The sequence below is a fragment of the Hippopotamus amphibius genome, chromosome 3 (assembly GCF_030028045.1).
Source record: "Hippopotamus amphibius kiboko isolate mHipAmp2 chromosome 3, mHipAmp2.hap2, whole genome shotgun sequence".
NCBI classification, from domain to species: Eukaryota; Metazoa; Chordata; class Mammalia; order Artiodactyla; family Hippopotamidae; genus Hippopotamus; species Hippopotamus amphibius.
In genome coordinates this window covers 173,437,621-173,465,240 of record NC_080188.1, presented here as the reverse complement: position 1 = coordinate 173,465,240, position 27,620 = coordinate 173,437,621, and the positions used below count along the sequence as shown (strand labels likewise).

At 41.8% G+C, this 27,620-nt stretch overlaps 1 protein-coding gene across 1 annotated transcript in view; it reads left to right on the top strand.

Annotated features, from left to right (window-relative positions):
* The window catches only part of PAPPA2 (pappalysin 2), a 266,326-nt gene that overhangs the window by 187,281 nt on the left and 51,425 nt on the right, over nucleotides 1-27,620 (top strand). Inside the window, exons 16-19 of the mRNA XM_057730056.1 lie at nucleotides 860-1,073; nucleotides 21,415-21,583; nucleotides 22,975-23,110; nucleotides 25,225-25,334. Coding sequence (XP_057586039.1) covers nucleotides 860-1,073; nucleotides 21,415-21,583; nucleotides 22,975-23,110; nucleotides 25,225-25,334 — 629 coding nt within the window. The remainder of the gene's footprint in view (nucleotides 1-859; nucleotides 1,074-21,414; nucleotides 21,584-22,974; nucleotides 23,111-25,224; nucleotides 25,335-27,620) is intronic.

Sequence of the window (27,620 nt, the reverse complement as noted above, 5' to 3'; positions counted from 1 at the left end):
ACCACCCTATGAGTTAGGTGCTTTTAGGTCTGTTTTAGACATGAGAGCAACGTTACATGAGCTGTACTGCTGGGAAGAGATGAAGATAGGATAGAACTGGCTCTACCCCACATCTCACTCTTTACGTCTTGGACTTAGGTGTGCCTAACAATGACTGAGGAGACTTGTTACAAATGTGCCTTCCTGAGCCTCATGCTGACAGATTCTGATTTAGTAGGTCTGAGGTGGGTTGGTGATGCTACTGTGTGGTGCCATGGATTGCACTTGGAGAAACCACTGAGGCGTATGGTGTGACATTGAAGTGCAGAAGTTTGCATCCAAACTGCCTGAGTTCAAACCCTGCCTCTGCCCTTACTAGCTTGGGCAAGTTACCTAAACTCAATTTCCTCATCCGCGAAACAGGGGATAATGATGGTATCTGTTTCATAGGGTTATTTGAGGTTTGAAGTTTACACAAGTGAATACGTGTAAAATGCTTAGAGCAGTGCCTGGCATATAATGAGCCCTATAAAAGTGTCATCTAGTGTTATTATAATGCTTTCCATGATACTGTCACTACTCTATTTTTTTATTTGTAGTGAGGAAGTGAGGTAATGATTTGGTCGGTAGCCCTTCTTTCATTCAGGTCGAGAAATAGCTTTCTGACCTCTTTGCTGTATAAGAGAGCACAGTAGATGCTCTGTGGGCAAAAAGATATAGGATAAACATTTGACCTGAGGTTTTAGAGAAGCAGCTCCACAAAGAATAATGTGACTTTCCAAGAATGATGGTATGTTGACAGGTCTTTATTCTCTCTGCTAGTATTTTATTTCTTGACTCTCTGTTCTGAGCATCCTGTGCTTCTCTTTCTTGGAGTCAGGACTGAGCCCATGGCTGACCTGTCTTGAAGATGGGCTCTGGTCTCTCCCCGAAGCCTACTGCAAGTTGGAGTGTGATGTTCCCCCTGTTATCCCGAACGCCAACTTGCTCCTGCCTCACTGCCTCCAGGGCAACCATGATGTGGGCTCCATCTGCAGATATGAATGCAAACCGGGCTACTACGTGGTGGGAAGCGCGGAGAATAAAGTCAGGAAGTAAGTTGGATTGTTCCTGGTCTTTGCAGTTCTCTCTGCCCTTGTACTTTGCTCCTATTCCTTCATTTGCAAATTCTAGACCATTGTTTTGGAAATAATATTAAGACCTTCTGGGCTGGCCATTGTTTTCTGTGTTTGTTTGTTTTTTTATATAATCTCTCTTCACCTGCACAGATGTGTTCCCCATCATGACAGGCAGGCTGGCCAGGTATGCTCTCTGTAAAGACATTCTTTCCCATAGGAGATTCCACAGCCTCATCTAGATGCTTTTTAAAAGAACCTCTGTTTGAATTATTATTTTCCTTGAAAGTAAGTGTCAGGAGCTTCTTAAGTGGTACATATGTCACCTGAATCCTACTCTGTCCTAGAACATCCTCATCAGGACAGCGGAGGCCTTATGGTTGTGGCTCTGGGAGAAACTTCCTGGAATGGTCCTCCAGTCAGATATTTATTGGTTATGTGATACTGGGAAGTTTTCTTTCTCTGTCTCAGTCTTCCTCATCTGTAAAATGAGGATAATAATAATAATAATAGTAATAATAATGTAGGAACTAAATAAATTAGTATATATAAAACATGAGTTTTAAAACATAAAACTCAATACATACTAGATATTAGTATTGTAATTACAGTCTCTCTGCTTTCTTCTTCCTGAACTTTGTACGTATACACTCCTAGACCCAAAAACCAAGAGGGCCTTTCTTCCGAACACATGGTGGGCCAGAAAGAACAAAAGCTTACTGCATAATTTAAGAGCAAGGGTTTTAAAGAAAGTCAAGCTGGGATTCGATCCCAGTTGTCCCTCATATTATTAGCTGAGTAACCTCAGGCAAGTTACTTAAGTCTTTGGGTCTCATCTCCTTTGTCCGATGGGGATAATGCCCTCACCGGAGTGCTCAGTTGAGGATTAAACAAGATAATACACATCCAGCTCAGTGCCTGGCTTGTGCTAAATACTCAATAAATGGTTTCAGAAATAGAAACATTTTCTGAGCAAACAAAACAAGTAAAAAGCTTTCAGAAGAAGAAACTCCTTGTACTCAGTAAATAGTAACTATTATTTCCCTGCCATAAGTTGTGTCAGTTAAGGAGAAAATCAAATTGACTTTTTGAAGTGTACAATTTGATATTTTTTTCTTATTAGTAATGTATATATGGAAATCCCCATCTCCCAATTCATCCCCTCCCAACTGCTCCCTGCGCCAGCCCCCGGGTTTCCCCACTTGGTGTCCGTATGTTTGTTCTCTACATATGTGTCTCTATTAAAATTGATTTCTTACCCAGGACTTAGTTCAAAATCTGACCATAGTAGGTATTTTTTTAAAGACTGTTTGTTTTGAACTGACAAAATCCCAGCCATGGCATTACCAATGATTCCAGGAGATACCAACTTGTATTGTAAGCTAGAATTCTCTAAGGGAGCAAAAGAAAATCAGGAAGCTTACTCCCTGGCTCCAATTTGTCCTTCTCTAGTCACATCCAGCCATCTCAATATGGGATGGATTGAGTCTGGCTTCGTCCAGAGCCTTCCACTCCCTAGAAAGCCCAAGATCATATTTGGGACGGGGAGAGAGAAGTCTCCTCCTCACCATCTCAGCCCGAGGCAAAAGCCAGACTAATTAGGACATGAATAAATACTGAGGAAAAATTTATAAGAAGCAGCATTCTGGTTCAGTGACTCTAGCAGGTAGAGTCAACAGTTTTTGACAACTGAAAACACATTTGCATGTGATGGTCACAGGATCTGGATCAATTTGCATCAGCATGCACTGACGGGCAGTGCGTGCCCAGGTCATCTTCCAATGAGAATGGCATTACAACCTGCCTGAAGCCTGCTGTTTCCTTGCTTTTCTTCTTCTCTTCTGGCCTTCCTTTTCATACACCTGCAGCCAACTCAGGTGTCTGCAGAACAATGCAATGCAGACTAGAGGGAGAGAGAAAAGTCTCTCAGGACCGGGAGGAATTCAGGATGGAGGGATTATTCCTAGCTACCTGGGCCCATGGCTGAGCTTTGCACTGGGAACAGTGAGGCTTCCCCTCCCCGCTCCCCACCTCGCCCTCCCCCCCCACCCCCTGCCACATCTGCATCTCAGAGCACCAGCTTCCCTGCCCTAGCAGGGGCACACAAGGGCCATCAGTTGGCACAGGCTTTCTTTTCTCTGCTTGAGAAACTGGAAAGTCAGCATCGGTTTGGGCTTAAATGTTTACATTCACAAGCACCATGCTGCGGAGAGATTAAATTATTTACCGCACTGTGTAAACTGATTTTAATCTTAGTTTACACCTGTTTACATAGCCGGCAGTGGATTGATAATCAGAAGTTTGCAAGTCAGGAGTAAATCACTGTCATTTGCTGCTTGTGTTTACCCAAAGAACTATGTCAGCCTTGTTCCTCTCTTGGAGCCCAGAGTTGTACAAATGAAGCCAAAAAATTCTTTCTAGGACATGCAGGTAGGGGGAGAAGAAGTTGCGAGAAGCTGGTAGGGAGATTAACCCAGACAGATTGGGCACTTGCTAGTCTTCTGCAGTTCTCCGAGTAGTGGGAAAAAAACCCTCTTCATGGTCAGATTCACCACCTGTTCTTTGCATGACCCTGAACCACGTACTCCATATTCATGTGTCTCAATTTTGCCTCCTTAATGTGTGGGGGAGCAATGATTTCTACCCAGCAGTATTGTTTTGAGGCCCGAAGTAGGTAATGTACTGAAAGTGTTTTATAAACTATGAAGTTCAATACATGCGCCACATATTACTTTTTATTTATTTCTTTTTTTTAATCTTTATTGGAGTATAATTGCTTTATGGTATTGGTTAATTTCTGCTGTACAACAAAGTGAATCAACTGTATTTATACACATATGCCCATATCCCTTCCCTCTCGTGCCTCCCTCCCAACCTCCTTATCCTACCCCTTTAGGTCTTCACAAAGCATCAAGCTGATCTCTCTGTGCTCTGTAGCAGCTTCCCACTAGCTATTTTACATTTGGGAGTGTGTTTATGTCAGTGCTACTCTCTCACTATGTTCTCAAGTCCGTTCTCTACGTCTGCATCTCTATTCCTGCTCTGCCACTCGGTTCATCAGTATCATTTTTCTAGATTCCATATATGTACGTTAACATACAGTATTTGTTTTTCTCTTTCTGATTTACTTCACTCTTTAAAAGAAGGCAACCACTATCAAAATATCAGCCAAGTACATTGCCTTCCTGATTCTTCTCAAGTCTGTTGAATATTGTTTCAAGAGAAAAAAAGATAAATGCTGCATCTGACTTTTCTCTTCCATCCAACCAGTTTAACCTTTGTCCCGTTGCACTTGGGGGTGGCAGGAAGGGCATGGTTGCAGCTGGTACCTCCTCATGTGCGTGCTCTATGGCAGCCTCGGGGTTAGGAGTGAAGACACCTGCATGAATAAGACCTAGGCTGTGGCCTCAGGAGCACACAGCCTCCATGTTTCCTCCTTCATGGGCATTCTCTCTCCTTGCAGTGGTGCATAGGAGAGGACATGGACTACAGGTAGGCCCTTTCTCCTGGCCCCTGGATCCCTTGCCCCTTCTTCCCAGGATTTGAAGGTGGCATTGCTCACATTGAGTTCTAGACCCTGAGGACAGGGAAATGAAATGGCATTGGCCTGGGTCAAAGACTCTGACCTTGAAATTGTGGGTAGAGTCAGCATCACCCAAACTGTCTGGATTCTCCAGAGGGAAAAATTGAGAAGGAGGGTAAGTGGATGTTGGGGTAACAAAAATTCAATAAAACAAAATAGATGCCCATTATATTGTATGGCCATACATTGGTACAGGCATATCATGAAATAGCCTGTCACCATTAAACATGCTTAGAAGAATATTAAAGACATGGGAAAACATTCACAGTACAGTAAGTGAAGAAAAGCAAGAACGTAATTATTGTAAATGACACAATCCCTATTTTCCATATTAAAGGTATATTTTTATCATTCTTTTTCAGGAGCTAGAAATGATTATGATATTAATAGTCAAAATCTCTAAGCAGTGGATTTATAAGGAATGTAACTCTTCTTTGCTTGTTTATATTTACTAAGTTTTCTAGGCTTCATAATGAAATAAATGGACAGTTTTAAAAAAATAATAATAAAGGGAGCTAGAAAGAGGTGATCATAGCCAGTTTGTGGAGGCAGAGAGTGATAAAAGGAAAACTAGACAGATCTTTCTAAATAGGCAAATCAAGCAGAGACCAGCACTCCAAGATGGCAGTAAGGCAGGGACATGACCCTTCCATCCTGTGCCCAGACCCTTCTATATTTTGAAGACAAGCGCTGTCTCTGTTCTTGAAGGCCATTTCAGACTCCATCTCCTCCAGTCCTACCACCTCTTCTTCCCTAACTTCCAGCAGATCACCTCACTCCCTAAAGCACAAAGGTCTGCCCACAGGTCTGCAAGCAGACACCTCCAAACATGCTCTCCCCCTTCTCACTGTCTAAAATGAATTATGAACTCCTCCACCTTAGCTCTGGATCCTGTACCCCTCCTCGGGCATTTCTCTTAATCCCTTTACCTTCCTCTTTCCTATATCTGAAGCCTCTCTCTTCCTCTTGCCTGGTTATTTCTCTTTAACTGTGCTCAGGTCTCTCCTATGTTAATACTCAAACAAGCAGAGCCTTTTCTTGACCCCGTGTCCCCCTCCAAGTACCACAGCTTCCCCCTCCCTTTCACAATGAAACTTGTTGAAAGAGTTGTTTGTATTCACTGTCACCATCTTGCTACCTTCTCTCTCTTTTACGCTTTGACACTCAGGTTTTCTCCCCGTCTTTCCACTAAGGCTGAGCCTGCCCTGGACCTTGCTGCTGCCAAATGCAGGGACTCCTCTTGGACCTTAGGTTACATGAGAATCTTTGGCTTATGTTGCGGTAACCCTGTGAGATAGAATGGATCCTCCCACCCAAATTTGGTTTGGATGTTGGAAGTAATGATGCCACACATAGACCAAGAGCGTATGACAAGGTTTATTACTCATATAACGAGGCTTTCTGGGGCAAGAAGGGGAAAACCCCAAGTTGGTTTTCAAATGGCTTCAGCAATCAGGGGAAAGAGACTGGTCTGGAGTTGTACGGTGGTTACGGCATGGGACTTGGGTGAGGGTTTGTGCATGTGAGCAGAACCTGCCGTGGTTTGAACTTTCTGCTGAGGCCAAAAGAGGAGGCACCCAGGCTTTCTTACAGGCTTGCTCTGCTGTGGGAGGTAGTGGGGCTTGAAAGCTGTCAGAGTCAAACATTGAAGATGGAGTCTGGTTCTTCACTACAGTGCGGTTGGCTAGACTCTCCTTCAGATTTCTTCCCCAATTCTGCTCTGTCTCACTCCCTTGATTTTCCTTCTTCTCTGTCTCTTCTCAGTTTCCTTTTCTGGCTTTTCCTCCTCTGCCCATTCCTTCAACGTTGGTGTTTTTCTGAGCTCATTCTTCTCTCTTGTTCCGCACGCTTGTCTGGGCTGAAGCTCATTTACCCCATACCCTCAACCCCCTTCCATATGCTGATGGTTCCTAAACCCACACCTGCTATCTAGTCTCTTCCCTTAAGGGCCATAAGGTCCATTAGGACAACTGCCTGTACATATAGCCGCTTGGAAAATTTGAACTGCATTTCAAACTCTTACTAGGTGAAACAGAGACTGTTATAATCTCTGTCAAACCTGCACATCCTTCTGTGTTCCATGTGGTTGGGCAGGTCAGGTACCTGCACGTAACCTGAGACTCCTGACATCCTTCACCCTCAGTCAAATCAGTCATCAACTTTCATCGAGTGTCACCATCTTACCGACTCTTAGATATGGCCATTTTTCCTCATCCCTGCTGCTGCTTCTGGATGACAGATCACCATCTTTTTTTCACTTCTGAACTGATCTTTCTGACTCCAGTCTTTTCCCCTTCAATGCATTCACTACTTTGCAGCAACAATGATCTTCAAAACACTCAAATCCAGTTATAGTATTCCCCTGCATAAAATTAAATGACCAGCCTTTCTGCTATTTCATTTAAGAAAATAAAAAGGCTTAAACTTAACAAATTTCCAAGGTCTTGCATGATCTAGCTGGGCCTGGCTTACCTCTCCAGCTTCATCACTCACTATCTCCCCTGGGAGATCACCTCCCTCCAACTGTAACACACACACACCTTCTGTCATGTAGGCTCTAATGCTCTGGATTTCCTTTACTTCTTTATGTACACCATGGCTAGCATGCCTCTGGGTCTTCAAATATGCTATTCCTTCTGGCCAGAGCTCTCCCTGACAGTAGCCCTTTGCTTGGCTAACTCCTACTCTGCTATGTTTAGGATAGGTGTGATTTTTATCTGGGAAGCCACCCAGATCTCCCCAGTCTGTAGGAAGGGTCCCTCCCATGGTTTCCCACTGGACAGAAAACATCTCTGACAGCATCACTTATCTCACTGAGTAGAAATGTTTCGATCACCTGTCTAATAGACTATGGATGTTTGTTTAGCATCATGTGCCCAAGTGCCTTCTACATTTATTGGCAGGTACTCAATAAATCCTTTCTAAATGGAGGAAAATACTTCATTATTAGAAAATTCATGATAGGATTTTAATGTTAAATTTGATGCTAAAAGTGAAGAAGGAAAAAGGATTTTTTTTTTGTTTTTTTTGTTTTGTTTTGTTTGCTGTTTTAATGAGGGGATAGACATTCCTATTTCAAGTACTTTAGAATGGAAGAAACCCTTAAAAATATTGTGTCTATTTTTCTTCTAGTAATTGTCTCAGCAACACAGAAGGAATGATCATTCTCCAGAGATAGTTTTAATTTCATTTATTCAACTGACATTTAAGCTTGATTGGCAAACTCTGTACAAGTTGTTTGTAACAGAAAAAGGATTAGACCTCTCAACAAGCTCACTAGAACAGTGGCTCTCGTACCTGGCTGTACACTAGCATCACCTGGGAAGAGTTCAAATATCTTAAAGGGGGACCCCGGCATTAGTCTTTTGCAAAGCTCTCCAGGTCACTGCAATGTGCGGCCAAAATTAAAAAGCACAACCTAGAGTAACAAACCTTTCTTCGTGTAAGAACAATATAAGTCATGGGATTTTGACTTTCCTAAAACTATCCAGAGTAATGTTTTCTTTTCTCAAAATTACTGTAGCAGCACTTTGGCATGCCAGATTTCACATGTCTCTTTGAGGTTTATTTATTTTTGGAGTTAATAGAGAAAATACAAACAATTGTAACTCCAAAGAAATTGTCAAGTTTAGATAGTTTCAGGAGTTCTTTCTTGTTCATACTTGATTATACACGCACATCCTTCTTTTCCTCCCATGCAATTTACTTCCACATATGCATCACCATTAATCACATTAATCAGGTTAATGTTTCATTAACCTGACTTCCCAGGAAGCTAAAATAAATGTGTTTAACTTATATTTTATCAAAAGACCATGTTATATTCTCCCTTATCTTTGACTCCTATGGTTATACCTTTTTCTCATTAGGTGTTATTGTTATGTGTGAAGGTTAGGTTAACCTCATTTGGGCCCATAATTGGTTTAAATTATAAAGTATCCTAACCTTCTAACTTTATTTAGCCTCTCCCTCTATAAGTTAATCATTCATCAAGATGCCATCTGAAAAGTACTGTAATAGTAAGATCTTTTTAAGAGTAATTGTAAATAGCCATCCTTCTGAGGGTTGCTTTTCCAAAGAACATAAATCTAAGTTCTAGAAACACAAATGTAGGTTCAGACTGCAATTTGTAAATAGACCTCACATTGTGCCTTCTTATTGTCTGACGAATGTTTGGCTGGTAAAGCCCTTCAGTGAGGTTTGTCTGATCTGATTTGGCGGAGGGTGGGAGCAGTCTTGGTAAGTAGATGAGTGTACCTGACCCATCTCTGTACACATAGGAAGATTGTTTAGTGTGGCAGAGAGTTAAAACGCGTAAGCTGTCGACTCTGCTCTGTTGGGCTGCTGCTGCTGCTGCTGATGGTGATTCATCACTGTGTGCTGTGTGTGCACTTTACATATGTTACCCCATTTATTTCTTAGGATGCTGATAAATTTTATTATATAATAAAAATAGTGTAATGAGAATATCATATGTTATGATATGGTAATATATAACTTGATATAATAATAATAATAATACATTTAAGTACATTATTATCTCCTCTTCCAGATAAGGAAACTGAGACTCAGAGTATTGTTAAGTAGCCATCGCATGATTACTCAGCTAATATATGGTGTTAAAAACCACTCTAAGGGAATTCCCTGGTGACGCAGTGGTTAAGAATCCGCCTACCAGTGCAGGGGACCTGGGTTTGATCCCTGGCCTGGGAAGATCCCACATGACCATGTGCCCCAACTTCTGATCCTGCGCTCTAGAGCCCCTGCGCCACAACTACTGAGCCCACATGCTGCAACTACTGAAGCCCACGCGCCTAGAGACCATGCTCCACAATAAGAGAAGCCACAGCGATGAGAAGCCCGCACACTTCAGTGAAGAGTAGCCCCCGCTCGCCACAACTAGAGAAAGCCCAGGCACAGCAACAAAGACTCAACACAGCCAAAAATAAAATTTTAAAATAAATTAATTTAAAAAAAAAAACACTCTAACTCCAAAGCGCATGCTCTTGGCTAACAAGACCTTCGATCTTGAGTAAATTACTACATTTTTCTGAGCCTCTTTTTCCACCTTGGCAAAATAGTGGAAAATCTTGACTGACTGCCCACTCTAAAAGTGTATTTTATTTTCTATCTCAACAGAATCAGTGAGGAGAGTTAACACTTTGAGAGAAGTGATACATGAAGTTTATTACCAGCAGGAAAAATGAAAGAGGCAGCAGTATATTATAAATACAAATACTACACAGACATGATCTCAGTAGGCAATACTTAAGGTAATACTTGGAGAGCTTCTGATCTAAATGAATAGCCAAGGTTTTATTCTCTTCCTCTTGATGAGTTTTGGTGAGTTGTTCTCCATTCACACCCAAGAGGATTAGATCTAGATCTTTCTTGAATACAGACTATTGTGTACATTTTAAAGATTTCTCGAATTGAGTTTAAAGATTAAGCACTTCTCGGACTTCCTACGTGGCACAGTGGTTAAGAATCTGCTTGCCAATGCAGGGGACACGGGTTTGAGCCCTGCTCTGGGAAGATTCCACATGCCATGGAGCAACTGAGCCCGTGCACCACAACTATTGAGCCTGTGCTCTAGAGCCCGTGAGCCACAACTATTGAGCCCATGTGCCGCAACTATTGAAGCCCATGTGCCTAGAGCCCGTGCTCCACAACAAGAGAAGCCACTACAATGAGGAGCCCACGCACCACAGTGAAGAGTAGCCCCCGCTCGCAGCAACTAGAGAAAGCCCGTGTGCAGCAACGAAGACCCAACACAGCCAATAAATAAACAAAATAAATAAATAAATTTATAAAAAAAAAACCCACAAAGATTAAGCACTTCTCTAAAACGTCTAAAGAAGAAATTTAGTCAAATTTCCTGGAAGGCTTTCCTTTGTCCGAGATTTATCTCTTGATTAATTACGCCGGTTCTGGGCTTAGCGAGCTCTAAATTCGCATCCCAACTCAACTATTTATTAGCTATTTGACCTTGGGCAAGCCACTGATCTCAACTGAACATGATTATTTTTATTTACCAAATGGATACTAGGAAAGAGGGATACTTATGGATATTTGTAAGGATTAAATGAGACAATAGATAAAAGAACTAAGCACAGTTCTTAGTCACATTAAGTCAGCAGTAGCTGCAGCAGCAGCAGCATCTCCAGCAGGTTAATGTTCCTTGTAAAGTGACTGTTGCTTTTGGTGTGTTTAACAGCTAATCTTCTTTAGCAGGGAATTTTCTCAGCTACACTTTTATCAGGGGTTGTCATCTCCCATCCTGTGGTTGGTTCCTATGCCCCAGAAAAACAACATAGAGACCAGAAAGACTGGAGGTGGCATCAGGTCTTCAGTTACCAGGGCAGTAGGGGAGTGCATTTCCCCTGCCTATAAAGAAAACACACACATCAAAACACAAAGTTCATGAAATTAAAAAAAAAAATACATGTACCTCCCTCCACCAATCAGAACCCCCTGTGAATGTTTCATCTCATCCCACTGTGAGTTATCCAAATACTACAGTGGCTTCAAGTGGACCATGGAGAGGAAAAAGGGGGATGTTGGGGAAAAGAGATGGAAATTAAATCATCAGCAAGTTAGAGTTGGACAGACTTCAAAAATTAAGGTGGGCAGATACAGTCGGGCTGGTCTTGGAGGAGAGGGGAAGGGCATGTTCTGGAGACATTACCTAAATTTTTAGGCTCTTTTGATTTCTTCAAACCATAGCTTGATTCTCTGAGGTTCAACTGATTTTATCCTACAATAGGAAAGGAAAGAAAGACTTGGCTAAGGAAATGAAAGGTGCAGCTGAGGCAAATGCTCAAGCTCCTTAAGTATTCTGGATTTGTAATTTTAAAAATTCAGTGAAATAATATACCTAATTTTTAAGGTCTGTGTCGTAACAGTGTGCATATACATACATGACTAGACGCTAAACCTATGCAAATAGAGACACACACGCTAGCTATGATTTGCCAATTAAGGGATACACTGTAATCTTTATGTACACGCATGCATCTGTGAGAAATAGAAATTTGTTTTCTTTCCATTAAGACATTGTCTGGCTTTATAATTAGTGTTTATGGTAAATACATTCAAAGTTTATCCTTGGAATCCTCAATTCTCTTGCCATTGTAGGATAATGTGAGCTTTAGGCTAATTTACTGCAGCCTCTTTTGGCACGAAAGTGAGTGAACTCTGCTCCAAGCCTTGGACACTCACATACACACCTGGGTACAGGCCAGCTCGCTGCTGCAGGCTTCACAGGATCTGGCGATTGGCATACAGCCTTCACTTTGAACACAGCATTTGTTGAACTTATAAATTTCCCTGTGACCTTCAATCCCAAGCTAGGGAGTGTCTTATTATAAAACTGTCCTTTCCCTTCTGATATTATAATGATCACTGATTTCTCTATTAATCAGGTAAAGTAATTTTTAAAATCTAGCATGAGTAAGTACTGGGTTGTTATATATAAGCCAATAGTTTCTCCAACCCAGAATTTCTCTCCCGGATGCCCTTTCTACACTTCCTTTTTCCCACCCCATCCTGTCTCAGGCTCCCTCTAAGCTCTTCTTCAGCAGAGTGGGCGAACATTTGGACTGTGAGCTTGCCTTTGTTCTTTAGGAAGAGGGTCAGGTCAGGCGCAGCTGATTTATGAACTATCTCCTGAAGGATTCTGGGTGGGACAAAAATCTACAGAATTAAGTAGGGTGGAAAGACTGAGTAGAATGTTAACATTCCACACTTGCATCACTCACACACACACACGCACAGGGAACAGTGGGAGAGAGAGAGAGAACGAGAGAGTGTGAGGCTGTTATCATCTGAGCTAATAATTTCCGCAGCTTGTTAAGCATTATATGTGACAGTCATTGTACTACATGCTTTATAGACACAACTTCTAAAATCTTCTAAGGACTGTAAGGAAGCTATTACTACCCCCATTTTTTAGCTAGGAAAACTGAGAGAAGAAAAATTAGGTGATTTAGTAAAAGTCAGAGACTTATGGAGAGCCACAGCTGGAGTTTGAGCATTAGTCCCTGATGCCGAGTCATCTGCTCTTAACCACTCTGCACGCCATCTTCCTGATGGGAATTACTGAGGGCAGCCACTAACTGCCTGCTGAAGGTCACTGTGACCTCTGACTCTTCCTCTTCAGTCAGGGAAAACTGGCGAGGAGACTGTTAATCAGCCTTTCCATTCCAGCCCACATCAGAGGGATGAGGCAAACGCAGGGTTCACCTGTGTAAATTCTGAAGTTTACGTAGCTCACAGCTTGCCGGACGTTCTGATAACTCGTTACTGGATTCAGGTCTTAACACTGCTGTGGCGTCTGGGCAAGGAGTTGTGCAAAGAGCTTTCTTTCTGGAATAGCAACAATGACATGCAGTGATGGATCCGTGAATCCCCAGTTGAGGGTGTGGATGTGTGTACATCCAGTGAGCACATTTCAGCGCGCCTGTCTGTGAGTTGGACTGGCCAGGAACAGGAATATAACAACACCCAGAAGAATTCTTCAACTAGAAACTTTATGGAGAGAGCCAGGGGGTTCCTCACAAATAAGAGAACCCACCCTCTGAAATGGAAATTGTCAATTTGTGGCCCTTCTCTGCCAGACTTTTGTCCCACCCAGACTCTTTTCCTGCCCTGCCTTTTCCCCATAGGGTCCACATATAGGCCTTTTTCTTTTTCCATTTAAACCTCAGACCAAGGCTTCAAACACACACGACCTTTCACACCACTGGCTCTTGTATGCACTGTTCCTTTTGTCTGTCCCTCTTCTCTATCTAACAAACCCATCTTTAAGCGTTCCTCTCCTGATATCCTTCCTTATGGCCCTCTCTGAGTTCCCGCAGGTTAGTCTTCTGGCCTTATTACAGTATTGATATTTGTTTCTACAACAGCAGGACCTAATGTACTGCACGGGCACGTACTAGGTGCTTAAGGAATATTTGTTGACTGAACACGTGAATGGACAAATAAAGGCAGACCTCATTTCATTGCTCTTTGCTTTATTATGCTTTGCAGATATTGCATTTTTTTTTACAAATTTTACGGTCTGTGGTAACCCTGCGTCGAGCAAGTTTATCAGTGCTGTTTTTCTAACAGCGTTTGCTCATTTCGTGTCTCTGCATCACACTTTGGTAATTCTTGCAATATTTCAAATCTTCCACCAGCAAAAGATTATGAGTCACCGAAGGCTCAGGTGATGGTTATCATCTTTTAGCACTAAAGTATTTTTAAATTAATATATGTACATTTTTTTAGACCTAAAGCTATTGCACACTTAATAGGCTATAGTGTAAACATAACTTTTATATGCACTGGGAAACCAAAAAATGCCCATGACCTGTTTTATTGTGATATTCACTTTATTGCAGTGGTCTGGAGTGAAACCCACAATATCTCCGAGGTACGCCTGTAATTGAATGATGAAAGATAATGAAAGCAAGAGATTCCTATTTAATATTTCCATGTTTTAGACCCAGTTCACCCCATCATTTCAGTGTAATCACCAGCTCCTCAAACACACACCGAAGGGAATAGATGTGAAATTCTGCAGAATAATGTTAATAGTTACTGTACATGTTTGGGTTTGAATTGCATGCATTGGAGAAACCCCAGGATGTTTTTAGGTCTGGAAGTAACCTGAGCCAATTTAGCAGGAAGATAGCTCTGTCAGCTGTGTGAAGAATGCATGAGAGGGGGCTGAGAGACTTGTAGAAAAGAGGTTAAGTGGGGGTATTGAACCTGAAGTGAGAGAGGCTGAGGGTTGGACAGTTAAGGCAGTGGCAGTGAGAGATGAAGAAGGGGCCCCCATACTTGAGGTGGGGGTGCAGACTTAGGGTCAGGGCATTGTTGCATCTGATAATTTGGAGACCTAAGAGTTAGCAGCAGGAAGTCCAAAGATAGAAGTGAGGGGTAGGGCTTCAAAGTAGAACCGACCACATGATTTTAGGGGTTAGCAAGTTGCTCATTCCAACAGAGAGGCTCTATTTTATGTGGAAGAGGAGCTTTGTAAGTAACAGGAATTTTTATGAGTCCAGGAAGAATGAAAGATCAGAGCCTGTGTGTCTGGTGGGATGGTCCTGCTGATAATATTCCTCGTCCAGTCGAGTGGACGGGGGCTGGACTTCGGGAGGTCTGGCGTGAGAGAGGGCAGAACAACTACGATCGGCTGTGGACTAGCTATGCCTGGAGTCTGCTGCTCTCCATTTAGGCTGTTGGCTTGAGAAACCAGGTCTGCAGTTTGTTAAGAAGAAAGCTGGCCTGGAGTTTGGAAGTGCTGATGGTTCTGTCCAGGGTGGAGTAGAGTATCCTGTCTTTTAAAAGGGTCTAGAACACAACTTCTAAAACTTTAATGTGCTTGGGGATCTTGTTAAAATGCACCTTCTGACTGTGCCTGTCTGGGTGGAGCCTGAGATTCTGCATTTCTAACAAGCTCCCAGGTGATGTCAGTGCTGCTGCTCTGGGAACCACACTATAAGCAGTAAGGGCTGAGTATGTTCTGAGAGAAGAGGCTTTCTAATTTCAATTCAAAAACTGACCACGTGCCATGCAAAACAGCCAGTTAATGCTTCTGTTTCCTAACGTATAAAATGGAAATAGTAATACAGTTACTCCTTGCCTTTACGTTTCCTATTTAGGGATATTCTATGTGGTAGAACTTTGAGATACTCCATAAAAAGGCACAAAGTGGCAGGAGGTAATTTATCTGCTATTCCATTTCTAGTAACACTAGTGCTTCCGTATTATGACTTAGGGATGGGCATCAGACAGATCAGGGTATGGGCATACCTTGGAAATGTTGGGGATTTGGTTCCAGACCTCTGCCATAAAGCAAATATTTCAGTAAAGCAAGTCACACGAGTTTTTTTATTTTTGGTTTCCCAGTGTGCATAGAAGTTATGCTTACACTGTACTATAGTCTATTAAGTGTGCAATAGCATTATGTCTTCAAAAACAATGTACATAATTTAAAAATACTTTATTTCTAAAAGAAATGCTAACTATCATCTGACAACACAGGGTTGCTACAAACCTTCAATTTGTGAAAACTGCAGTTTATCTGTGACGTGCAGTAAAGCAAAGCACAATGAAACAAGATGTGCCTTTACTGATCCCTGCTCTGCTGTTAACCAGTTAGGTAACCTCAGGCAAGTTATTTTACTTTTGTAAACCTACTTACTTCGTCTATAAAATAAACCTCTATACATTCATTGAACTGATGTTTTTTGGCACCTGTTCTGTACCAGACATTATGCTGAGCACTGAGGATATAATAGTAAATAAGGTCTTGCCCTCACCAAGCTCACATCCACTGGGCGAGGTAGGCAACAAAGAAAATAATTACAGAGTATGCATTCTATGCAAAAACACACAGGTGCTTTGATTAAAAACATTAGAGGTATAAAATAAGGATGCTCTTTGGTGGCAAAAATTATCCTTAGATAAGAAGAAGAGCCAGCCAGGAAAAGAACAAAAAGAAAAGCATCACAAGCAGAGAAAATGGTACCAACTTCCTTTGGTAGGAAAGAGCTTGAGTTGTGCTTGGAATTCTAAGTCCAGTGCGGACAAAGCACACTAAGTAAGATGAATGGGACATAAGATGAGGTCAGAGAAATTGGGGCCAGATCATGCAGGACCTCGTGAGTGAGAAAGTTTAGATTTTATTTTTCATGCAACAGGAAGCAATTGAAATGTCCTAAGCAGGAAAATGACCTGTTGTAATTTATTTATTTGTTTTTATAAAATACCCCTCTGACTGGTGTTTGCAGACTAAGTAGGAAAGGCTTAGAAGAGAAGTGAAGTCTCCAATAAAGAGATGACAGATGGCAACATAGGCTAGTGCTCATAGCAGTGGAGATGCAAGAGGTATGGGGACAGATGCTGGAGATATTTGGGAGGTAAAACCAAGAGGACCTACTGGTAGATTGAATAAGATCAGACAGGAGCTTGGGGAAAAGGTAAGATGGAGACAAAAAGTAGAATCAAGGATGTCTTCTAAGTTTCAAGTTTGGGCAACAGCATAGATGGTGATATCACTTGCTGAGCTGGGGACAATTGCAGAAGAGCATGTGTAGAGAGATGGGAATCAAGAACTCACGTAACAATAGACCTTATCACACAGGATGGGTTTGAGGATAAAAGGATACAGATATATATCCCTCTGTACAATGCCTAGCACTTCAATGCTCAACATTTTATTGTTTTTCTGTTATTATTATTATTACTCATGAGGGACTAGTCATTGGAGACACCAGATGCCCTTGATCAGTAAAGACATGATAATTCCCTTGGACGCAACAATCATACTTTTATTTTCTCCAATGGAAAATAAATATTACTTTTGAAAACCCTGCAGTGGTGATAGAAGAATGGGGTAGGCTTGTGTGTGCCTCAAGCAACATCAATCAAACTTTCAGCCAAGTTTTGATTACAAGATCTTTATTTCTGGCAATGATGTAAGAAGCAGAAAGAGCACAGCTGGATTTTCAGCACTAGGTGGATACCACAAGTTCTGGAAATTGGAAAAAGCATCTTCTAACTTGGATATTGTGGTGATTTGTCTGGAGTAGTTAGAGGGAAAATAAATACAAACCTTCCCCGACCCCCAACCCCTCATGGTACCATTTACAGAGTAAGTTGTCTGGCTGTAACTGTCGTCTTTGGTCTTTGCTAAGCATCCAGGCTTTTGGCCAGTGTTGTTAGGTGGGTGATTTTGCTCTCTGATTTCTACACCTGTGGTTCATTTTTACTAACATAGGAAAGTAGCATAGATTTTAGTAGTTTGCCAACCTGGTTACATATTAAGACCGCTGACAAATTTAAAAATATAGAGTGTGAGGCTAGTTCCAGGAGATTTAGGCAATCTAGTATTTCATACAGTTCCTACATGATTTTGATGGGGCTGGTCTACAAATGTCATTTGGAAACCATTGTTCTAATGGTTAGGATGTTATGTTATGATTTCAGAACTCTGAGTTCTATTCTTGCTTTTGCCAGTGACTTGCTCGCTGTGTGGTACTGAGCAAGTCACCTCATAGTTATTAATGTGCAGTTTCCTGCCTGTAAAATGAGATATTTTAGCCTCTCTTACTCCACTGGGATAAAGAAAATACAGGGAGCTGATTGTCAGCAAATAGAATATTTCAAGTGAAAGGCACTTGAACTGGACTATCAAAAAAGTCTTGGAATCTCTGTCCTGGTGAGGGCCTGCCTGCGTGCTTTGTCTAATAGCCAATGCCATCACTCTTTGAAATGCAGACCTATTCACTTCATGACGTAAAACGTGTCTCTTAGCTTGTGATTCATATGCTTTATGTGAAGCAATTGGGCCATTCTGAATAAACCAATGTTTTCATTAGTGATTCTATAAGGGTCAGAGGTTACTTCTCAAGATCACCAAACTAGAAGAAATGCAGAGGCAGTTTTGGGGGTTCAAGTCCTGCCATTGCTATAAGCTTCAGTCCCCTTCAGGGGCCCTATGTGGAAACCAAATTTCCTGGAGCTGGAGGGAGTACAGGACATCCTGAATTCCTACTGCAGTCTCAGTCCCTTTCTGAACAAAATGGCCAGAACCAGCCCATGGCACTCAAGTGCCAAGCTCCAAATCAGGGAATCTCAAGAGTCATTTCCTAAGTGGGTATAGACAGGCATTGACATGGAGCCCATGAGACTGGCCAATCAGATGCTTCGTGAGAAGTCTGAGGGTGGGGCCTGAATTGTGTCATCTGATTGACTGACATGCAGAAACCAGCCCCTGTATAAGGGAGCTGAAGCTGTGAGGAGAATCTGTGAGGTTGAGGGGGCATAGGAACCCCTGTAGGAAGGAAGCAGGATTTCTCAGGGAATAGGGACTCTCTCCTGGCTTCTTCCCACTCCAGCCTGTAGTGCCTTCTTGGGGTCCAGGGGCCCGTCTCTTGCCACCTCACAGCCTTCTCCCTCCCTTATCACCCATATGACTGGTGGTTTGCAGCACAGGGCATGTCACATGGCCTGGGTACCACCCACAAAACCCAGCTGACTCTTCTCCAGCCAAGTTTGATCTGTCTACCCTCACCCCTGAGGTTATTAAACTGGCAAGGAAATATATGAAATCGGCATTCTTGAATGGCTCTCCACTCTGGGCAAGGAAAGGGAGGACTGTTTCCATGGTTGAAGTGTTCCAACCAGTTCAGAGAAAAATACATGAAGTCAAAATATTGTCATCCTGGCCAAGCAAGGGTTTTCCTTTATAACCATGCTGACATGCAAAGTTTACAGCCTTGCCTCTCCCCTTGTGTCAGTGGTATTGCCTGCTCTCTCCAGCTGGGGGATGTCAGTTCAGCAGAGGTAGGGGAAGGATTTCATCTGTGGGAGGTGGTATAAAGGAGAGAGTCCCTGAGAGGATATAAACTCTGCAGTGTGAAAAAACAGTAAAATATCCAGTCTATGAGAGGGACAAAAATCAGCTTCATTATAATAAAAAGCACTACATATACTTGTTTGAAAATAGATTTGAGAAAACATTTTTAAGCATCATCTTCCTTTGAGGAAAGAAGCCTTATACTAAAGAGTACATAGTGTGTGATTTCATTTATATAAATTTCAAGAAGAGGCAAAATAAATCTATGCTGATGAAAGTCAGAAGAGTGTGGGTTGCAGGGGTGAGGGGAGGATCAGTTGGGAAGAGGGATATCTAGGGGGTTGGAAATTCTCTGTATCTTGATCTGAGTGATGATCACCCAGGTGTATTCACATGTAAAAATTCCTTGAACTGTATATTGAGTTGTGCAATTTTCTATATATAATGTATTACTCAGTGCAAAAATTTCAAATGAATCTTCTTTTTTTTGGCCTCACTTATAAATGTGGCATCCAGGAAAAAGGCTATTCAATAGGATAGAGATGTTGTTGATATTCAAAATGGATTATATAACGAGAGGTGCCCTTGAACCTGACCCAGGAAAGATCACAGGCTTCGGCAGCAGGATGACCTGGGTCCAAGTCCTGTCTTCAGCTTTTACTGTGGATCTTTGAAGTAGCTTTAAATCTCTCAGGCTCAGTTTCTTTCTCTGAAACATGGATAGTAATATTTACCTTCAACTACTTTTTGGGGTATTCAGTGAAATAATGTATGTAGGTGTCTTGCCAAACACCAAAAATATAGCTCAAAAATAGTATTAATTATTAACAGATAGTAGATATGTATCCACATAAACTATGATGCTAAAGAATCCCAGTCATAAAATCAGATTTCTATCTTAAAATTTTACTGGGAATAAAGGTATGAATCTAAATAACTATTTAATAATAAATTAAATGCTCCATGAATATCTAAGTGGATATTGTTAAAACTATTAAAATGTATTTAAATTATTTGAAATCAACTGCATTCTGTGCTGTAGGATCTTGGTCAAATTATTTAACATCTCAGTATGTTTCTTTATAAAATGGGAATGATAATACTACTTCATTAGGGATATTTTGATGATTCAGTTTGTTAAAATATGTAACGTGCTTTGCAGTGTGCCTACCACACTGTGAATTTTGGTTAAATAGTTCAATTTGGCAAATATTTGATTAATGCCTAATATGACAGACTTTTTTTTTAGTTCTTAGGAATTAAAAACAAGAATAAAACACAATCCTTGCCTTCAGGCAGCTTCCAACATAGTGGGAAAGGCAGACATGTGCATGTTTGTAAAATAATGTGATAAATGCTATACAGGAGTCATTGTACAAAAGCATGATATTCCATTAAAAATGTGTGGTTGGTGGGCATATTTAAATTTTAAAAGGGCATTGTGATACTGGAAAATAACAATTTAAGGCCACCATGTAGTTGAATCAGTGGCCAAAGGATTATTTCTATTTTAGAATCACAAACTTATCTTATGTTCTGAATCAGAAGTGGATGTATTAAAACAGCAAAATGGAAAGCACCTTCAGTTTGGCAGTGAGTCCGAAGGAGAATGGGATGGAGTTCACAGTAGCAAAACCTAATTCTGTTGACTACTGCCCACCTCAAATGCAATCTCTCTGGTTGGAGACCATATCTGTGCATGGGAAGGAAGGGCAATTCTTCCAAGACACTGTTGAGTCACGTCTACTTTGAGAATCTGATGAAAGCTGTGAACGCTTTCCAAGAAAAAAAAAAATGGACTTGTAAGCAAACAAAATGGCCATAGTAATTTCCAGCAAGGCTCTTGCCCTTCTGAAGTTCAGCATAAGAGCCTCTGTTTTAAGAAGACCCATACTGCTGTATCTTCTCCCCTCTTTGGAGAACCAATAAATATTGGCAGCCTCATTGATTACATTATCATATTAACACTGATGATCCCCAAATGACTTCTAGATAGTCCCCTGAGTGTGTGATAACCTTTTGTGTACTCCATCCTATCTGGTATTTCCAAGTGCACTTAGGCATGAGAGTGCTCTAAGACGAAGAGCTTACTGAAAACCCAACTGAAAAAGTCTAGATGCTGCACTGATAGTTATAAAAACTCTCTGGAGAGTAATATACCAAATATTACTATACAACAGCTAACGTGATCACGGCTATTAAGTGCACATTACGATTTTTACTTCCATGACTTAGAAAGTAGACTGGAGAGGTACGACATCTGTCTAACAAAAGCCAACTGCCCTTGTCTATTTGCTAATCCCTAGCCCATGTTACTGAGGGTCCCGTCTTCTCCCATAAGCTCCTTGAGAGATTCTGATGGGCTATTTTGCTTTATGTCTTATCAGCAAGTTCCTGAAGATCCAGTGCCTGGAGGGTGGAATCTGGGAGCAAGGCAGCTGCGCCCCAGTGGTGTGTGAGCCCCCCTCTCCGGTCTTTGAAGGCATGTATGAGTGCACCAACGGCTTTGAGCTCGACAGCCAGTGTGTGCTCAGCTGTAACCAGGAAAGTGAAAGGGTAAGGATGACTTGAACTTTATTTTGGATCAGGATGTGCTCCAGTCTTGGTGACCAATCCAAGAATGTTGAGTAGAAATGATCTAAATGAATCTAAGTTGGAATTCTAACCAGGGTCGTTGATATTATTCGGTAGGGAATTCAGAAGAGACCATGTTTTTAGAATATTCTCTCCAGACTTCAGAACGTCCTCTTGGATAAGAAGAACAACATGATGGGTTGGGTACCTGGGTAAACTGCAAAAATTCTGGGATTCTGGTTTGGCGAAGTGATTTCCTCCTAACTTGGCCAGAAATGCTGGTATTATACTTTTTAATAGAACAGCATCCTGAACAGAAACACAAATTCCTCAGCAAAGGCAAAGCTGAAAGTGCTGTTTGACCATTATTCTCTCTAGGATTTTGGCGCGAGAGGTTTCAAACAGAAACCACAGTCTTATCATGGTTATGTGACTAAAATCAATTTTATTTTAGAACCTTTTCAAGTACCACCCACATACACGAGACAGGAAGTTAAGCAGACTTCCTAGGCAAAGATCAATGACCTTGACTGCTCTCCTGCCACATGCCTTTATCTCAGTGTCCAATACTCCACACTGCAGGACAAATGTGAAAAGAATACTCCATGAAATGAGACCCCTGAGAAATCAAACACATCTGTTTGCACTGATTGTTTAAGGAGTCAAGGAGTTGGCCAGATGAAGGGAGAGTTATCTATAATTCTAAAATCTTACTTTCTTGGGTTTTGTGAGTTAGTGCTATTCTCTGTGTTCTGTTCCGCATATAATATACTTTGTGATTGCTGGGAGTGCGAAGCCAGGAGTTACACAAACCAGCACACGTGTGGAGAAAGGGAATAGAACTTCGGGTGGGATCAAAAGCAACTCTGATGTGTCCATTCAAGCAGAAACGCAAAAAGCACTTTCAGAAAAATTATGAATTAGTTTTGCTGGCTCAAACTCATCTTGAAAAAAATCTGACACTTGCCACAAGCAGCATTTGTGAGATAGTATGAATGGATCAATGCAAAACAACACCATCTAGGAAAAAATTTCCGAAACCATCTCAGAATACATGGGCTGCAGTTGATAGCTCACCATATCCTTACATCCAAAGGAAAACACATTGGTGATGAATTTTATTAATGACAAAATTGTTCATGATGCCTTCACATCAACACAGCAAAAACTTGCCTTGACTTTTTTTTTGGTGGGGGTGGGGGAGTGGGCCAGTTGGGTGGTAAGTAACAACATGATTTATTATCTCAACAGCGTCTTTTAGTCCAGGTTCTAGAAGTTGGAGAACACTACTGTCTAATCAGATCACTTTTCCTCCCACTGTGAAAGTAGTTAGCAAAACAATAAGGTAGTGTTTTTGACTTTTGATGTTCTAGCACCCCATCCTCTGCACAAAGGAGGGACTGTGGACCAAGGAGTTCAAGTTATGTGAGAATCTGCAAGGGGAGTGCCCGCCACCCACCTCGGAGCTGAATTTCGTGGAGTACAAGTGTGAACAGGGATATGGGATTGGTATGTTTGGGAAGGGATGCTGACTTAAAAGGACAAGTCATCCTTTTATTAGGCCTGGATGGATCTTGAGTCAGATCCATTTTTCTCCCTGAGGAGTGGATAGAAATTCAAGTTGACTCTTGCTGCTTTGGTAAAAATGAAATTTATGACAAATTTGGTTTTTTTTACTCCTCCACACATGTGTGATGTTGGTGCCGCCACTGAGCCATTTGCATAGTGTCTGGTCACGTCACCCACTCCATTCGCTGCAGGCTGAAAGTGGAGTGATTTGTGGCAGAAACTGTAGTTCCCGGAGGAAAGATGGAAATGTGTAGCTGCACAGCACTCCTGTACTGGGCACCTCCTCCATTCTCTCTGCTTTTGTTACTGGACAGAGAATTCCTGAAAGGGATGATTTGAGAGTACTTTTGCTTGCCTGGCTCAGAAGCCCTTCTTTCTGTACAGGCGGTCAGACTCCAGAACCTAGGGGCACCTTCTTCATGCAGTCATTGAAATTAAAAGTCTCTGTGACCTGGGCTAAGTTAAGGTCAGGTTGACTCAAATTTGCTGTCTGGACTTAAGCATCATAGAAAAGAGATGCAGTTTGTGGAAAACCTTGTGAGATTAACCCTAAGTTTTGAATTGCACAAGCAAGGAGTAATTTTCCCAGTTATTCTAACATGTGTAATGCCAGTAGGTATGATTTGAGTTAATGAGAAAGCTTGTTAGTTTCTGAGAATGTTCTTTACCATCTTCAAGTTGCTCTTTGCACTGAGAAATCTTGTGGTTGGGCAAGGAATGGTGGAATGCTGAGACCATGACTCTTGCATGGTGTCTTATGAGAAAGTTCTTAACACCCACCCTCTAATTTTTACATTAATATGTCATACATTTATGTATACAGAGTTCTTAAGAGTCTCATAACTCTTTCAGTTATTATACAAGTCAGGGAAAAACAGAAATAGAGGTAAGTGTGAGCTGAAAAGAAACTTGAGGATGATCAAATCTTTAGATGAGGAAATGGAGAACACTGAGAGTATGTCTTCTTTGAATAGAATTTTATTTATTTTATTTATTTATTTATTTATTTTTATAATTTTTATTTATTTAGTTAGTTAGTTAGTTATTGGCTGTATTGGGTCTTTGTTGCTGTGCACAGGCTTTCTCTAGTTATGGCCAGCAGGGGCTCCTCTTCGTTGCAGTGCATGGGCTTCTCATTGAGGTGGCTTCTCTTGTTGCGGAGCATGGGCTCTAGGCGCACGGACTTCAGTAATTGTGGCACATGGGCGCAGTAGTTGTGGCTTGCGGGCTCTAGAGCACGGGCTGAGTAGTTGTGGCGCATGGGCTTAGTTGCTCTGCAGCATGTGGGATCCTCCCAGCCCAGGGATCAAACTTGTGTTCCCTGCATTGGCAGGCAGATTCTTAACCACTGTGATACCAGGGAAGTCCCTGAATAGAATTTTAAAAGATACTTAAGACACTATATACAAAGAAATAGAGCAAGATTTTCCTTTGAAAGGCCAACACATGACCAAAATCTCTGCTTCTGATGTCCCCTTGTTTCCTCTTTTAATCACATAGGTTTCTTGTCTGCCAGTATGATGATCTTCAGTGTAGCAGGCATTATAAATCCACCTTCATGATATCTGGGCCATCTTTTCCCCAGCTGGTAAAGTTCTTAGGTAGTAGATGCTGCAATTATAAGCTTCCTGGAAATCATATAAGCAGAAATGGTATTAAAAGTACTTAAAAGGCATCAATCAATCAGGATAGGTGGCTGGCCAGAGTCCTGGAGTGGGCTCTTGGAGGTCTGTGAGATCAGGAATTAAATCTTTTATTGTTGGATCATACAGAGATTCAGGGATTCTAGAGGAGGGGGTATATTGGACCAGAAAGAGGAAGGGCCCTTGGGGAAAGGGAGTTAACCTGGGACAGTGCCTCTTTACTAGTTAGTGTAGGAATGTCCCCGCAGGTACACAGTAGATGAGCATCCGCCCTGTCTATGGCCGTGTTAATGAGGTAACCTACAAGGTAAAAAGCAATCCCTCTTGAAAAATCAAAGCTAACGATTCCAGGATGTAAAAGACTGAGATGTGGGAAGTCTAAGTCTCTGTTCTAAATATTTGTTCCTTCAGGTGCAGTGTGTTCCCCATCGTGTATAATCCCCCCTAGCGATCCCGTAATCCTTCCTGAGAACATCACTGCTGACACTCTGGAGCACTGGATGGAACCTGTCCAAGTCCAGGTAAGGAAAGGGTCACTTTTATGTACTGAGAATGTAAGACTGCTGAACAAGTCTGAACCAGCAACATATTCCCTGGAGTAATTTCAGAGGCTTTCAAGGCATCCTTAGAGCAAACAACCACATGGATCATTCCTAGAGAGAAGGACTGAAAATCAAGAAGAAAAAATATGACTGGTATTCAAAGGAAAGTTTAAAATATGATAAAGAAGGAAGACTCAGAGACATAAAGAATGATGATACAAAAAGGAAATTGAAAGAGAAAATTACCACTAATAAAAAATAGGAAGATAACTTAGAAAAGATGAAAATAAAACTGAAAACAGGGAAAGAATGACTAAAGGCAGTAAGAAAAGTTACCTTTCCTGCCTCCATTTCCCTCTCTTTCTAATTCCCCGAAAGCCTCTTCCTGGACCCTCTGATATTCAATCATGAGCAAGATCCACTGCATCTCTGGGCTTTCTGTTTGTTTTCATCCTTATTTGAAGCCCTAAGGACTCTGCCTCCCTACAGGATCCATGGGTCCCTACTTTCCCTCTCACACCCTCCTGCCCCTGGGCCTGGGAGAGGAGCAGATGTCCTCCTGTCTCCTCAGTGCCACTCCCAAACTCTTCTCCCTGCCTCCTCCCTGAAATCACCCACGTTTGAATTTAATGCCAACAGAAGAAAGCACTTACCACCCTCCCTGTGGCTGTCATCTTCTGACCCTCAGGTCACACCCTCCCCTGATTTCTTAACCACTTTAGCTCCTGGCTCATGGTCACTTTATCTAGTCCTCCTGGCATAAGTCTTACTGATTTCAACATCCATACATATGGTCCTTCCCAAACCTGGGTTCTCAGTTCCATGGCCTCCTTCAATCACGTTTACTTTCCCGACTTCCTCTCCCACACGCCTTCCGTGGCTCATCTAATCTTGCCACAGTGGCTTGTGGCTGTTTCTTAAATATGCCAGACACACTTCCACCTCAGGACCATTGCCCTGTGGTTCCCTCTTCCTAGAATGCTCTTCTCCTGGGTATCTTCATATCTTGCTCCTTTGCTTCCTTCAGAATTTTACTCAAATATCAGGAAGGCCTCCTTTGACTATTCTAGTAAAATTTTAACTCCCCTAAAATTTTGTCTCCCTTCCCTCCTTTATTTTTTTTCTCCTTAGGACTTATCATGACCATACATATTACATATTTACTTATTTATCTTATTTATTAACAAGTATCTTCCCACCACTAGAATAAAAGGTCAATGAGGGATTGTTGTCTGTTTTGTTCACTAATATCCCCAGATTCTAGAACGGTATCTGGCATGTAGTAAGTGTTCAACAAATATTTGTGAAATGAAAAAGAGAAAGAAAAGGCTATACAAGATGTGCATGGAGAAGACCTTGTGGTTAGTAAGTTATTTCTTCTTCAAATGGGGGGGGGGATATCAGAAAGCCTGGGAGCTTGGTTGCTTTATTAAACTAATAAACAAAAACCTTGAAAGGCTGCTCCCACAGAGTCACCAAGAAATGAACTCTAGAGATGTACCATGTTTCATCTGAAAATCATTCTCAGAGTGCTCCTTTTTCCTCACAGGCTAATTGTGCTGTATTATCAGCAAGGATGTGTGTTAAAGCAGGAGGGTCAGGAACAAATACTCTAAGAGTGATTCGGGGTGGAGGGGTGGGAGTAGCATGACCGTATTCATTCAGTCAGTCACTCAACAAACACTTATTGGGGCTTACTATGTGCCCTGAAACTGTGCTAAATACTGGGAATATGAAAAGGAAAAAATGAGAGTCCCTCAGTTTACAAGACCTATAATATGGCCAAGAAAATGAACATCTATAACAATGCAACATGGGAACAATAATGCTATGAGAACACCTGAGAAGAAGCAACTAATTCTTCTGCTCAGGGGCTTTGGGGAGTTGGAGAATGATCAACGGACCAGGAAGCTTTTCCTCTGGGTCTTAAACTATGATCAAGGGGGAAATTCTAGAGGATAAGGAATAGTAAGAAGTTCTATGTGTCTGAAAGCAGGGTATTGCAGTGGTGAGGCAGAGGGGAGATGGGAGCTAGAAGGATGAGATAGGGAAGAGGCAGGTGGACAAGATCCCGTAGGGCATGGCCCACCCCTCTAAGGATGTTGAACCCAATGAGAACACTGTGCAGGAGGGGGCCCACCATGAGTGGGAGGGTGCTGGGAAGACTGGATAGAGCGGAAAGGAGAAAGCCAGTAAACACCTTGTCTGGTTCTCCCATCCCCTAGCCTTTCCAGACTTTCTATCCCATTTCTCACAGTCTGTTAT